This window comes from Maniola hyperantus, chromosome 26 (assembly GCF_902806685.2).
Source record: "Maniola hyperantus chromosome 26, iAphHyp1.2, whole genome shotgun sequence".
Classification (NCBI taxonomy): domain Eukaryota; kingdom Metazoa; phylum Arthropoda; class Insecta; order Lepidoptera; family Nymphalidae; genus Maniola; species Maniola hyperantus.
The window spans coordinates 4,864,431-4,878,404 of record NC_048561.1 but is presented as its reverse complement, the minus strand read 5'-3'; the positions used below and the strand labels follow the sequence as shown (position 1 = coordinate 4,878,404).

At 38.1% G+C, this 13,974-nt stretch overlaps 1 protein-coding gene across 3 annotated transcripts; it reads right to left on the bottom strand.

The window, feature by feature from the left end:
- Positions 1–410: 410 nt before the first annotated feature.
- On the bottom strand, positions 411–13,092 carry LOC138404243 (uncharacterized). Of its 3 annotated transcripts, none has more exons than XR_011238259.1 (4): positions 9,595–13,092; positions 6,627–9,486; positions 1,354–6,518; positions 411–799 (listed from the first exon to the last, which is right to left on the bottom strand). XR_011238259.1 is itself a non-coding variant. In XM_069507771.1 (2 exons), the coding sequence occupies exon 1, from the start codon at positions 12,971–12,973 to the stop codon at positions 11,492–11,494; it is 1,482 nt and encodes a 493-aa protein (XP_069363872.1). In that variant the 5' UTR covers positions 12,974–13,092; the 3' UTR covers positions 7,972–9,486; positions 9,595–11,491. The 3 variants fall into 3 exon arrangements, 1 of the variants encoding a protein (XP_069363872.1); XR_011238258.1 differs by having other exon boundaries at positions 411–725; XM_069507771.1 differs by lacking the exons at positions 411–799; positions 1,354–6,518 and having other exon boundaries at positions 7,972–9,486.
- Positions 13,093–13,974: the final 882 nt, after the last annotated feature.

Here is a 13,974-nt window from a genome sequence, read left to right as displayed (position 1 = left end):
CATGCGATATTATCGACCGATAATAACGCGGCTGTGTGGGGGAGCCTTAATAGTGTTCTGACGTAGTGTTCTGACTTCTGTGCCTACACCTACATCCTACTCATAGATTATCTACTATATACTAGAGATAGATGTGCGACTCTAGATTTCTTTTTCAAAGTTACGCGTGTGCTCACATCTAGAGGGCACTAAAAGCGCGCGAGGCGTGCGGGAGCGCGAAAATTTAAATGCTATTTAAATGTACTTTACTAGAATATTTTATATTTTTGAACATGTTTTAAAAAAATATCAATAATTCCATTAACGTTTGTTTAAAACATGTTTAAAAATATATATTACAAGACTGACTCTTTAAGATAGTAAATTATAAAACACTATAGAAATAAAAGTTAAGTAGTTTTAAGGTTTTGTAAAATATTTTATTTTCATAAATTCGTAACTAGGTACATAAAATACATACCCAAATTCAAGACCCACGAGATTGTGAAATAGGTAACGCTCAAATCCAAAATTTTTGGTTATTTACTTTTCATAACTTTCATATTACTACCACAACTGGTGTATTTCAACGATCTTCAAACTGGTGATTGCAAATTTGATAATTCGTAACTATATATTATTTCATTATCAGTCTTGCTTTCTAAATGTTGTCCTACTATCTCTTTTCATTGTTTAAATGGTTTCAAAGAGAGGAGTAGCCAGGTTTTGGAAAGCCATGCAAACATCTGAAAAAGTAATAACATAAAATATGCATTAGTCTATACTTACTTATTGTACTTAATTAGTTGATAGCTGATACCTATAATATAAAAATAACTTAGTCAATAAAGTTCAAAACAAATGTTGTAAGTACACTTAATTACAAAACAAAAAATTTACAGAATTAGTAGTTAATAATCCATAGCAATATGATAAATGCAAAAGTGTGTCAACCTGTCTGTATGCTAGCTTTTTACAGTAAATTTGTGTAACCGTTTATGATGAAAGTTAGTACAGAGATAACTTGCATCCAGGTAAGGACATAGGCTTCTTTTGTCACGGAAAACTCAAACAGTTCCCATGGGATTCCCAAAAACCCTAAATCCACGTAGACAAAGTAGTGGTCATCATCTGTTTGGTACAGAGATAGCTTGCATCAGACGGTTGTAACTTGTAGGCCAAATTTATCCCGGAAAATTGGACTTCTCACGGGATTTCTAAAATAGTTCTTTCGAGCGGACGAAATTGCAGGAACTATATACCTAGTATCATGATAAAATACCTAATGTGCTAATGGTGCCTTAATGGTGCATAGAGTTTGACTCATTGAAGTAATTTTGAGTTAGATTACGAGTAAGCTGATTTTATACTTACCGAATTAGTCACATCCAGACACACATCGAGATCTCCGTGGCATTTTTCTGCACAAATATATTCACAGAAAAATCATTTCACAAAGCAAAAACAAGTCCGTAATCCGTAGCCGTGGTCAATCGTTCAGGCATGAATCGAGTCACTAAATCAATCCTTAGAATATAGTTATCGAGGTGGTGAAAGGAAATACAGACTACAGAGTCCTGTTATTAAAGCAGGGTCAGATAAATTTAACAGAAATATAAATATTTACTACAGCACACGAAAACATGAAAACTTGGTTATAATTTATTAATGTCATTAAAATTGTTGTTGTTGTTGTTTCTTGCTTAGTGGCTTTTGGTAGTGCCACCACGGCACAATTTACTTCGCCAATATCGCGTAGATTGAAGAAAACACGAAGGAGGTTGCTCGGTTTCAGAATTCTACTATTGAATTTTCCAAACACGCTGTACAATAGTTAGATTATTGTTAGTATTTGTTAACCTACAACAACACAAGAGGAGAGATTATGTACATTATACTATAATATTGTTAATCTATAGACTAAACAAATAGATATTTACACTTTTATCTTGTTACACTTAATATATTTACATAAGAATTTTACATAAGGACTAAACACAAACATTAATAGACATTCAACACTTATAGGACGGGGGATCTTAGGAGGGAGGACATCATATAACTTATGGAGGAGTTTGGGGCAGGAGAATAGTATGTGAGAAGCTGACCCTTCGTCCAAACCGCATTCACATATAGAGTTATCCCTAATTCGCAATTTGGCCAGATGGACTGGAGTGCAGGCGTGCCCGATACGCAATCGAGTGATGGTTGAAGCAACCCATCGAACCATATTTTGATGAAAAAAGAACCAGGGCCTTCGAGGAATTTCAGGCTGCATCGAAGCATAATATTTGCCTTTGACCAATTTTGATTCAATCCACAATGCAGTCCATGAGTTGATAAGGTCGATTTTGGCAAGAGCTCGCAAATCCTGAGTATGGTTCATATAGTGAGAAAGGGAACCTGTCTCAGTGGCAAGCTTTGCATAGGCATCCACGTTCTCATTACCTTTTATACCAGTGTGACCTGGTATCCAAGCCAATGTGACAGATAGACCTTTTTGGTGGCAGGAATATAGGGTTTCTTTGATTTTAAAGATGGTGGAGATAAGTGCTCTACTACGAAAGGGGTTTCCTTTAAGTGCTTGGAGGCAACTTAAGGAGTCTGTCAGTACTAATGATTGTTGAATGTTATGGGATTCTATAAAAAGGATAGCTTCTAAAATGGCGATAGACTCTCCAGTGAATACCGTTGTTTCTGGGGGGCATTTATATTGTAAAGTTATTTTATATTTTGGAATCCAACAAGCTATACCGACACACCCATTAGTAGATAATTTGGAAGCATCTGTAAATACTGCTAAATGTTCTGGCCAATTTTTCTGATATATTTCATTGAATTTAGCATCAGCTTCCACTGTGTCTTTGCTAAGTCCTAGGCTAGCAATGGTTGGGTAATGAGTCAATCCTGCAAAACTAGTGGAGAACAAAGGGAGCTTGGGTGATGAGAGCAGGGGGTGTGGTAAGCGGGTGAACTTGAGGAAACTTTTTAAAAGGCAAGGGGGGTCCTGATTAGGTTTTATGACGGGTGATAGGTTATTGAGGCTATTTAATAAAGGGTGGGAAGAGAGTTGCAAAACCTTACAAATAAAGCGATCACTGAGATATTGAGCACGTAGAAGAATTGGAGGTTCAACACACTCTACTTGCAATGCATTAGTGGGGGAAGATTTCATTGCCCCAAGAATTATCCTGAGGCATTTATATTGGAGTTTGTTTAGTTTTTCTACGGCCGATTTATTGATAGGATCTAATATGAATAATCCGTAGTCCAAATGACTGCGTACTATGGCATTGTACAATATTTTTTGTGTGTATGGATGGGCTCCCCACCATACCCCTGATAGAGCCCGAAGGATATTGATAGAGCTTTCACATTTTCGGCTTATATATTCAGAGTGAGCTACGCCGTTAAGTCTGGAATCTAATACTACACCAAGAAATTTTGTTTTGCTTACAAGTGTAATGTGTTGATCCTCGAAGACAATATTGGGAAGAGGAATTTGTCTTCTTCTAGTGAAGATGACAGCCTTGCATTTATCGACTGATAATGTGAGCCCGTGATCTGATAGCCACTGTCCTAGATACTGCAAAGCAAAGTTCAACCGAGTAGAAATTTCGTCCATGGAGTTGGAGCTGGAGTAGAGGGCTATGTCATCAGCGTATTGTAGGATGTTACAGAAACTCTCTACAGACAGTTCGAGATCATAAGTATAGATATTATAGAGCAGTGGGCTCAGAACAGAACCCTGAGGGAGACCTTTCCAGACCATTCTGGGGGGAAGACTTTGGGATTTTGTTCTCACCAGAATAGTTCTGTCTGAGAGAAGATTACATATGATACGTGTCATTCTCGGTGGGATACTCAGCTGTTGCAGTTTCTGCCTGAGCACCGGGAGCAGAACATTGTCATACGCTGCTGCAATATCCAGAAATACTCCCACAAGGTACTCACCTTTAGCTAGGGCTATTCGGATGTCTGTAGAGAGAACTCCAAGGCTGTCAGTTGTGCCAAGACCTTTTCTAAAACCAAATTGTGACTTAGCGAGTAAACCTTTGCTTTCCATTATCCACTCCAGCACGGCTAGCATGGGCCGAAGATAAAAATTATATCCCCCGATTTTATCCACTGCACAGGAGATAACATTAACTTCTCCACCCCTCAGAGCACGGCAACAGGGGAGAGGAGAAGTTTATCCCCGTTTGACATTTCACGGGGACTCGGGGGACTATTTATCCACCGTCTATAGCATGGGGCCAAATAAAAGAAGATAAACTGTCCTCTTTTGACATTTGAGAGGGATAATTTTATCATCGAGATTAGAGGTGGGTATAAGCTCATAGAACTTTAACTCAATTATTAAAAGATCAAAAAACATGTCTCGCGCTTTTTTTATTAGTTTGAAATAGAGAATTTAGAACGAAAATAACATGAGCACGTAATTAGTGATGGAAGTAATCCCTTTGAATTTCCCGACGCTGAGTTCCGACACTTGTTTCGGATGGACAAATATTATGTGCTGTACTTGTGCGAGCAGCTTAATGAAGCACTAAAGCCGATTAATTCGATGGATGGATTCATAAAAGTAAGTACCTAAGTACTTACCTATTACCTAAAACCATCTTGTGCAAACGAATAGGTACCTACTTAGGTAGGTAGTAGGTACCTACAAATAGGTCCTACATGCGGCTATTATCTATTTATTCTACGTCCTCACATCTATAAGACTCTTGGCAGATGGTAGTTACCAGTGAGATACAAGTCAAGGTCATGGGATGACTATTGCCCGCGACTTCATCTGTGTGGATTTAGGTTTTGAAAATCCTGTGAGAACTATTTGATTTTCCAGAATAAAAAGTAGCCGGTGTCCATCCTCGGGATGTAAGCTAACTCTGTAGGTACTAAATTTCATCTAAATCGGTTAGACTGTTGGGCTGTGAAAAGCTAGCAGACAGACAGGCAGACACACTTTCGCATTTATAATATTAGTATGGATTTTTGGAAATATAAAATAACACAATGACTCATTATAATAAAATCATTTATTTGAACAAAATAGGCAGGAGTCTAATTTAACAAAACAATTCTTAAATTAAAATACACACCTATATCATAGTTAAATACATAATGATACACAAACACAATAACACTTTACAAATTATAATGGTTCATCATAAGTGTTTTGTAAGAGTAAATATGTTAGCCTATTATACTTTATAGACCATTTCAGTATATCCTCTTACTCTTAATTTATTATTATTGAAAATCATTAATGTATAAATTGTATATTTCAGAATTCCAATGGAACAACCAAAGGACAGACTAGAAAATGTAACAAATAAAGAAATCTCACATATCTATGGATCAAACCAGACTGCTAACTGTTGCCCGACAATAAAAGGGAAAAAGGGATGGAATAATAAATACATATTTGCATTAAAATATATTTCTTTAACTACCTATTACCTAAAACCACCTTGTGCAAACCCATCCTTATATCTACTACTACTACTAGGGTCCTGTAGGGTACCAATGGGACCCTATTACAGTCTCAGCTCTCCATCTGTCTGTCTCCTGAAACGTAACAGGTTAAAATTGAAATTTTGTACTTATTTCTATTGCTGCTATAACAAAAAATAAGTTTCTTCAAAAAATAATTTTGCTTTAAGTACTCTTTCTGTGTGATTGAGTAACAAACACAAACTCTTAGGCATAATATTAGGAATACCAATTAAAACAATGCTTATTTGGATGTACACAAATCTCTGATGTTAACTTAACAGATCTAAAAGTAGTGCTATTATCCTTAAGAAAAGGAAGTAACAAGTTTAATGTTCAATCAAACCACACTGCCATAGAATAACTTCCTATATTCATAACTATTTACAAATTACAAAAATGTACATATCCTCTACTTACTTTTTATTTATTTATTGGCATTTATAGGAAAACCACTCGGGGCTATTGGTTTTATAAAGTACCCACTGTGTACAAAGTGGGTAAAAGGACAGTCTCACTATAGTCCACCACCGACACTTCAAAGATTTCCTGCCATAAGATAAAAAACATTGGCTTGACATGCTTATAAAGAAATTAGGTTAGTTTAATAGCTCAAACCATACCAGCTTAACCAATTTTAAGTGATATTGAACTCTTCTCAGTGCAGTGTGCTGAACTGTTAGTTTTATCATCATCTCAAACAATAATGAAAATATTTTATGTTGATAAGATGTGTACCTAACTTACCTATTCCAATAGGTAGGTACCTAAAGTTATTTTGAGTTTGTTATACAAGACACACATTTAATAGAACTAAATTAATACACGCATCTCTCTGACTGCCCATTATGGAGTCTTCAGGTCCAATTCCTGTTGAGCATTTATGCCCAACAGTGATAATTAATATTGAACACTTATGTGCTCATATATGTGACCGACGGCACTATTGAGACATTTCCCGGTGGTCCTACATCCCGAGCTGCCTCATCATACTTGTCAGTCAGTGGCCAGTGCCCTTCTTCAAGTACATATTTCCATGTCTGCAAATAAAACAACAATTTATGCATTTCTTTGTCGCTAACAATATCAATATATTATCACTTCAATTTTGTGTACTGACTAACATAAATTGTCTTTGTGATACTTACTGTGATAGCTAGGAATTTCAACTATTCGTTTATTTTTTAATTTGGATAATTCAAAAGTGGAGTTAGGTTAGGTAAACACAAACAATAACAATACTTACGTGCATAATCTTCTGTGAATGTTTTTTAAACTATTTTACGGCTCCGGCTTCTAGCTCTTTTAAAATAAAAAGCAGCCACAGACGAGTTACGAGTAACGAAAACGAGCAAAATCAAAAGCACAGATAAAAAATAATAACACTTTGACATTAACCGAGGACTAGTCTTTCCCCGCCTTATCACCGGGGATAATTATATCCAACCCTGTGCCCATGCTCGGAGAGTGGAAATAACTATCGGAGGGGATAAAATTTTTATCCTTTCCTCGGGGAGAAAATTTCCCGGCCCATGCTAGGCCTGCAGCACGGCTAGCATGGGCCGAAGATAAAAATTATATCCCCCGATTTTATCCACTGCACAGGAGATAACATTAACTTCTCCACCCCTCAGAGCACGGCAACAGGGGAGAGGAGAAGTTTATCCCCGTTTGACATTTCACGGGGACTCGGGGGACTATTTATCCACCGTCTATAGCATGGGGCCAAATAAAAGAAGATAAACTGTCCTCTTTTGACATTTGAGAGGGATAATTTTATCATCGAGATTAGAGGTGGGTATAAGCTCATAGAACTTTAACTCAATTATTAAAAGATCAAAAAACATGTCTCGCGCTTTTTTTATTAGTTTGAAATAGAGAATTTAGAACGAAAATAACATGAGCACGTAATTAGTGATGGAAGTAATCCCTTTGAATTTCCCGACGCTGAGTTCCGACACTTGTTTCGGATGGACAAATATTATGTGCTGTACTTGTGCGAGCAGCTTAATGAAGCACTAAAGCCGATTAATTCGATGGATGGATTCATAAAAGTAAGTACCTAAGTACTTACCTATTACCTAAAACCATCTTGTGCAAACGAATAGGTACCTACTTAGGTAGGTAGTAGGTACCTACAAATAGGTCCTACATGCGGCTATTATCTATTTATTCTACGTCCTCACATCTATAAGACTCTTGGCAGATGGTAGTTACCAGTGAGATACAAGTCAAGGTCATGGGATGACTATTGCCCGCGACTTCATCTGTGTGGATTTAGGTTTTGAAAATCCTGTGAGAACTATTTGATTTTCCAGAATAAAAAGTAGCCGGTGTCCATCCTCGGGATGTAAGCTAACTCTGTAGGTACTAAATTTCATCTAAATCGGTTAGACTGTTGGGCTGTGAAAAGCTAGCAGACAGACAGGCAGACACACTTTCGCATTTATAATATTAGTATGGATTTTTGGAAATATAAAATAACACAATGACTCATTATAATAAAATCATTTATTTGAACAAAATAGGCAGGAGTCTAATTTAACAAAACAATTCTTAAATTAAAATACACACCTATATCATAGTTAAATACATAATGATACACAAACACAATAACACTTTACAAATTATAATGGTTCATCATAAGTGTTTTGTAAGAGTAAATATGTTAGCCTATTATACTTTATAGACCATTTCAGTATATCCTCTTACTCTTAATTTATTATTATTGAAAATCATTAATGTATAAATTGTATATTTCAGAATTCCAATGGAACAACCAAAGGACAGACTAGAAAATGTAACAAATAAAGAAATCTCACATATCTATGGATCAAACCAGACTGCTAACTGTTGCCCGACAATAAAAGGGAAAAAGGGATGGAATAATAAATACATATTTGCATTAAAATATATTTCTTTAACTACCTATTACCTAAAACCACCTTGTGCAAACCCATCCTTATATCTACTACTACTACTAGGGTCCTGTAGGGTACCAATGGGACCCTATTACAGTCTCAGCTCTCCATCTGTCTGTCTCCTGAAACGTAACAGGTTAAAATTGAAATTTTGTACTTATTTCTATTGCTGCTATAACAAAAAATAAGTTTCTTCAAAAAATAATTTTGCTTTAAGTACTCTTTCTGTGTGATTGAGTAACAAACACAAACTCTTAGGCATAATATTAGGAATACCAATTAAAACAATGCTTATTTGGATGTACACAAATCTCTGATGTTAACTTAACAGATCTAAAAGTAGTGCTATTATCCTTAAGAAAAGGAAGTAACAAGTTTAATGTTCAATCAAACCACACTGCCATAGAATAACTTCCTATATTCATAACTATTTACAAATTACAAAAATGTACATATCCTCTACTTACTTTTTATTTATTTATTGGCATTTATAGGAAAACCACTCGGGGCTATTGGTTTTATAAAGTACCCACTGTGTACAAAGTGGGTAAAAGGACAGTCTCACCATAGTCCACCACCGACACTTCAAAGATTTCCTGCCATAAGATAAAAAACATTGGCTTGACATGCTTATAAAGAAATTAGGTTAGTTTAATAGCTCAAACCATACCAGCTTAACCAATTTTAAGTGATATTGAACTCTTCTCAGTGCAGTGTGCTGAACTGTTAGTTTTATCATCATCTCAAACAATAATGAAAATATTTTATGTTGATAAGATGTGTACCTAACTTACCTATTCCAATAGGTAGGTACCTAAAGTTATTTTGAGTTTGTTATACAAGACACACATTTAATAGAACTAAATTAATACACGCATCTCTCTGACTGCCCATTATGGAGTCTTCAGGTCCAATTCCTGTTGAGCATTTATGCCCAACAGTGATAATTAATATTGAACACTTATGTGCTCATATATGTGACCGACGGCACTATTGAGACATTTCCCGGTGGTCCTACATCCCGAGCTGCCTCATCATACTTGTCAGTCAGTGGCCAGTGCCCTTCTTCAAGTACATATTTCCATGTCTGCAAATAAAACAACAATTTATGCATTTCTTTGTCGCTAACAATATCAATATATTATCACTTCAATTTTGTGTACTGACTAACATAAATTGTCTTTGTGATACTTACTGTGATAGCTAGGAATTTCAACTATTCGTTTATTTTTTAATTTGGATAATTCAAAAGTGGAGTTAGGTTAGGTAAACACAAACAATAACAATACTTACGTGCATAATCTTCTGTGAATGTTTTTTAAACTATTTTACGGCTCCGGCTTCTAGCTCTTTTAAAATAAAAAGCAGCCACAGACGAGTTACGAGTAACGAAAACGAGCAAAATCAAAAGCACAGATAAAAAATAATAACACTTTGACATTAACCGAGGACTAGTCTTTCCCCGCCTTATCACCGGGGATAATTATATCCAACCCTGTGCCCATGCTCGGAGAGTGGAAATAACTATCGGAGGGGATAAAATTTTTATCCTTTCCTCGGGGAGAAAATTTCCCGGCCCATGCTAGGCCTGCAGACGGTTTTTAATCAAATGCTCCATAATTTTGGCCAAAGTGGAGGAGAGAGCGATCGGGCGATACGAGTTTGGGTCCAAGGGGTCCTTACCAGGTTTCTTTATAGGGATTATTAATTGAGTTTTCCAAGGTCCTGGAACGATTCCTGTTTCTAGAAACCTGTTTATCATACTGACAAAGGAGTGTTTCGCATTAGTGTTTAGTTTTGCAATAAAGGAGTACGGTAAGCCATCAACCCCTGGAGTGGAGTCTTTGAGGTCTGAAAGGACACATTGTAATTCCAAGGGGCTAAAAGGGGCATCCATATTATCTGTGGAAGAAAGTAAAGATGGGGAATAATATGAGCTTTCAAATGGAACAAAGGGGGGAGCAAGTTTATCCGCAAAAGCCTCTAACCAAACAGATGGGTTGTTAGAGGAGGGGTCAGTGGAGGAAACGGATTGACGGAATCTTTTAATTCGTTCCCAAACCAGTGTAGATGGTGAACGGGGGTCTAAAGATTCACAAAAGTTTCTCCATCCTAACTTTTTCTTTTTCACAACCATCCTTTTGACTTTGGCATTTGTACGTTGGTATTCCAAAAAATTTTCACGGGACATTAGCATCGTGTAGGAAAGCTCTGCTTCTTTACGTTTATTTATGAGATTAGTACATTCGTCATCCCACCAGGGGGGTGATGTTATAAAATCACGTTCAGTCTTTTTGAGCGGTATGTGGAGGTCAGCTGATTCTTTCAAAATTTTGACAAAGTTGTTGTAGTAGAGTTCTATATTTTCCTCATCTGTCATCCTTGGTAGGCTATCTAAATGGACGTCAACCGATTCTGCGAAGGCAGACCAGTTGGCTTTGTTTAGTTTATATTTAAGGAGAGGATTAGGGTTATAAAGTGGGATAGATTTTTGGGCAATTGAAAGTAGGATAGGAAAGTGGTCACTTCCGTGGGAACTAGGAAGGGTTGTCCAGGAAGTAAGAGACGCTAAAGAAGGAGAACAAAGGGATAGATCAACAGCAGATCTAGGATTTTGATGAGGGTATACTCTTCTTGTTGGAGACCCATCGTTGAGGGTACAAACATTTAACTCATCAAAAATATCCAACAGAAGAGTAGAGAATGCATCACAGTAGTAAGAACCCCAGGATGTGTGATGGGAGTTGAAGTCCCCCATCACAAAGACTGGGGGTGGAAGAGAAGAAATGACAGATTTTAATTCAGGAATAATAGAGGAATCGGGGTGAGGGATATAAATTGAGAGAAAAGATATGTCAAGGGATCTCACTGCAACAGCATTAAACTGCTGGGAGTGAGGTGGGAGTGAAATTGAAGAGTATGCAAGAGAGCGCTTAAGAAAGATAGCGCTTCCTGCATAGCCGTCATCCCTGTCATCCCTCAGACAGGCATAACCCGGGACCCGAAAACGGGAGCCAGGCAGAAGCCATGTCTCAGAGATGGCAAGGACAGCGGGCTTGTGATTATTAATTAGCTGGAGAAGTTCATGTTTCTTACGACGTGCACTTTGGCAATTCCACTGGAGTATCTCCATGGAGGCCATTGCTAAGAATGGAAACGACTTTGATGATAATTTCGGCAGCGTTGGACGGTAGGGGAGTCATTTCAAGTATGTTTGTAAGGGATTTGATGAGGTGACTTATATCATTATTCGGTGCAGATGAGGCATAAGGGTATTCACGCTCTGTGTTAAGAGCGCAGCCATTGGGTGAGGAGGAGGGGAAATTGCGGATAATATCCTGATGTGCTTGTCGATCATACCCCTTTGTAGGTTGGGGTCTGGGGCGGGGGCTACGGAGAGTGGTTTGTCGGTATGATTTCGTTGGAGTTGATGTAGGGCGTACTCTGGGGTTGGGAGTGGACGGTCTAGGAGAGTAAGTAGGTGGTGTGAATATCTCTTTTGCAACTTCAGCGTAAGAGCGCTGAACAGGTGGGAAACGGGAGGAAGCATCTTGGTATGAGAGGTTTTCTTCTGACATTAGGAGTTTTATTGCGTGCTGCCTAGAATGTTCTGGGCAGTTTTTGTTAGTGGCCATGTGTCTGCCAGAGCAAAGTAAGCACGTAGAGTTTTCGGTGGAGACCCCGCAGGATTCCCCTGTATGAGGTTGGGAGCACTTAAAGCACCTAGGCTTGGACCTACATTGAGCTTTGATGTGCCCAAAGCGGCAGCAATTTAAACACTGGATTGTGGGGAGACGGTAAGTTTCCACAGGGAGGGAAGTATGGTATGAGTATATTCTATTCGGGAGTGATTGCCCTCTAAATGTCAGTACAATGGATTGGGTTGGAATCCAGGTCACAACACCATCAGTCACATCTTTGCGGTTGAGGCGACGGGCTTTGAGGATCTCTCCACAGCCTGTGGGGAGTTCCAATGATTCAATGAACTCTTCCAGATGCCAGTCAACGGGAACACCTCTTACTAATCCCATACGGGTTATATTAAATGTGGGGATAAAAGCAGTGTATTTAGAGAGTTTAAGAATAGGGTTTTCTAGAAACTCATTGGCTGCTTGGACACAAGAGAACTCGACAGACACTTTATTTCTCCCTACACTTTTAATGCCATCGTTGAGGATCGACCTTATACGATTCCGATGTAAAAACTGGCCAAATGTAATCGCTCTCATGGAAGCGCCGGCTGATGGGTCAGACACTTCTCGGGAGACGTATACAATGAATGGACCTTTATCATCATTCAGGTATTTTTTGGGGGCGTCCGAAAGGGAGGGGTGGAGGTACACATTTTGTATGGAAGGGGTTGTTGAACCTGGGTCTGTTATTGTTTTTTTTGAGGATGAACCGATTTGATCACTTTCGCTTTGTTGGTTCGACCGTTTCGTACCACGCGTGGTCGTTTCAAAGTCCATAGGCATGGCCTGCGGGCTCTCAGTCGGTTCTGTTGTCATCGGTTCTGTTGTCACAGTTACATATGCCCCTGGATCAGGGGGTTCCGGAGGAGGTTCCTCCCCCATTTTCCCACCACCTTCTTCCACCAACACTTAGACTAAAAACTTACCACCTAAACACCAACTATTTTACAACTAACTCACTAAAATAAACTAAAACCTCACTAACACGTGTTTTCAACACCTCAAACGCTAGCAAAGTCGTCATTAAAATTACACCAATGTGCTCGCCATCTATTGACGTCTTTTGTAAACTGTTCTCTATTTGTTTAGCCGTGCTCGCGCTTAGATGGCACCACAAGCGATTTTCAATTTGTGATTTTTTAATGTTCTAGAGTTGCACCCCTATGATCCTACTCTATGGAGTCATTTGACCGGTGAAAAGCAGGCAAAAGGCTCAAAAGGGCTAGAACCCAGGGCCGTAAAACCAGTTTAAAAAAATCGTTGAGGTGCCATGAAATAAAGGATCATCTTCGGTGATCATCTGTTTATTATAATACTCTTTGGTGATCGTCTTCATCATCAACATCAATCAATCAAATTCAACAAAAAGAAAAACTAACACGGTGGTATAGATAGATTGGAAAAAGGAAATCAGTGTAATTTACTTGTTGTCCAAGGTCCCGTTCTAATGTGAAACGTAATGGAGGTAATCTCGTTTTTCGTGACTCAACTTTTGGCCTTTGGGCACATATTTTTCTAAGCCAAGCCCTGATTGAAAAGATTGCCCTTTTTTGTGGATGTATCGTTTTGTTTTACCAATCTTGAATTTAACCTTATTTACCCGACTTCGGAGTAGCCCAAAGGAGAGTTATTTGTTCGTATTTCGCAATTTGTTACTGTGTAGACGTCCATGCTTGCGACTCGTTTTCAGTTCATATTTTTGGTTCTAACAATGTCCTATATCTATAGTATTGTAAACGTTTAGTGCTTCCTCATCGATAAGATTCAGAAAAATGGCTATATTTCTAACATCCGTTGCTGCTGATAAACCCGTCGCCTCCAAATGTACCGTAAACTGCTGCAACTTTGCAAACTAAGCTCAAATTTGCCTATTTCTTTTCAAT

Bases quoted from the DNA above. Each gene is read 5' to 3' on its own strand.
- LOC138404243 (XM_069507771.1), bottom strand. From the start codon at position 12,973: ATGGGGGAGGAACCTCCTCCGGAACCCCCTGATCCAGGGGCATATGTA.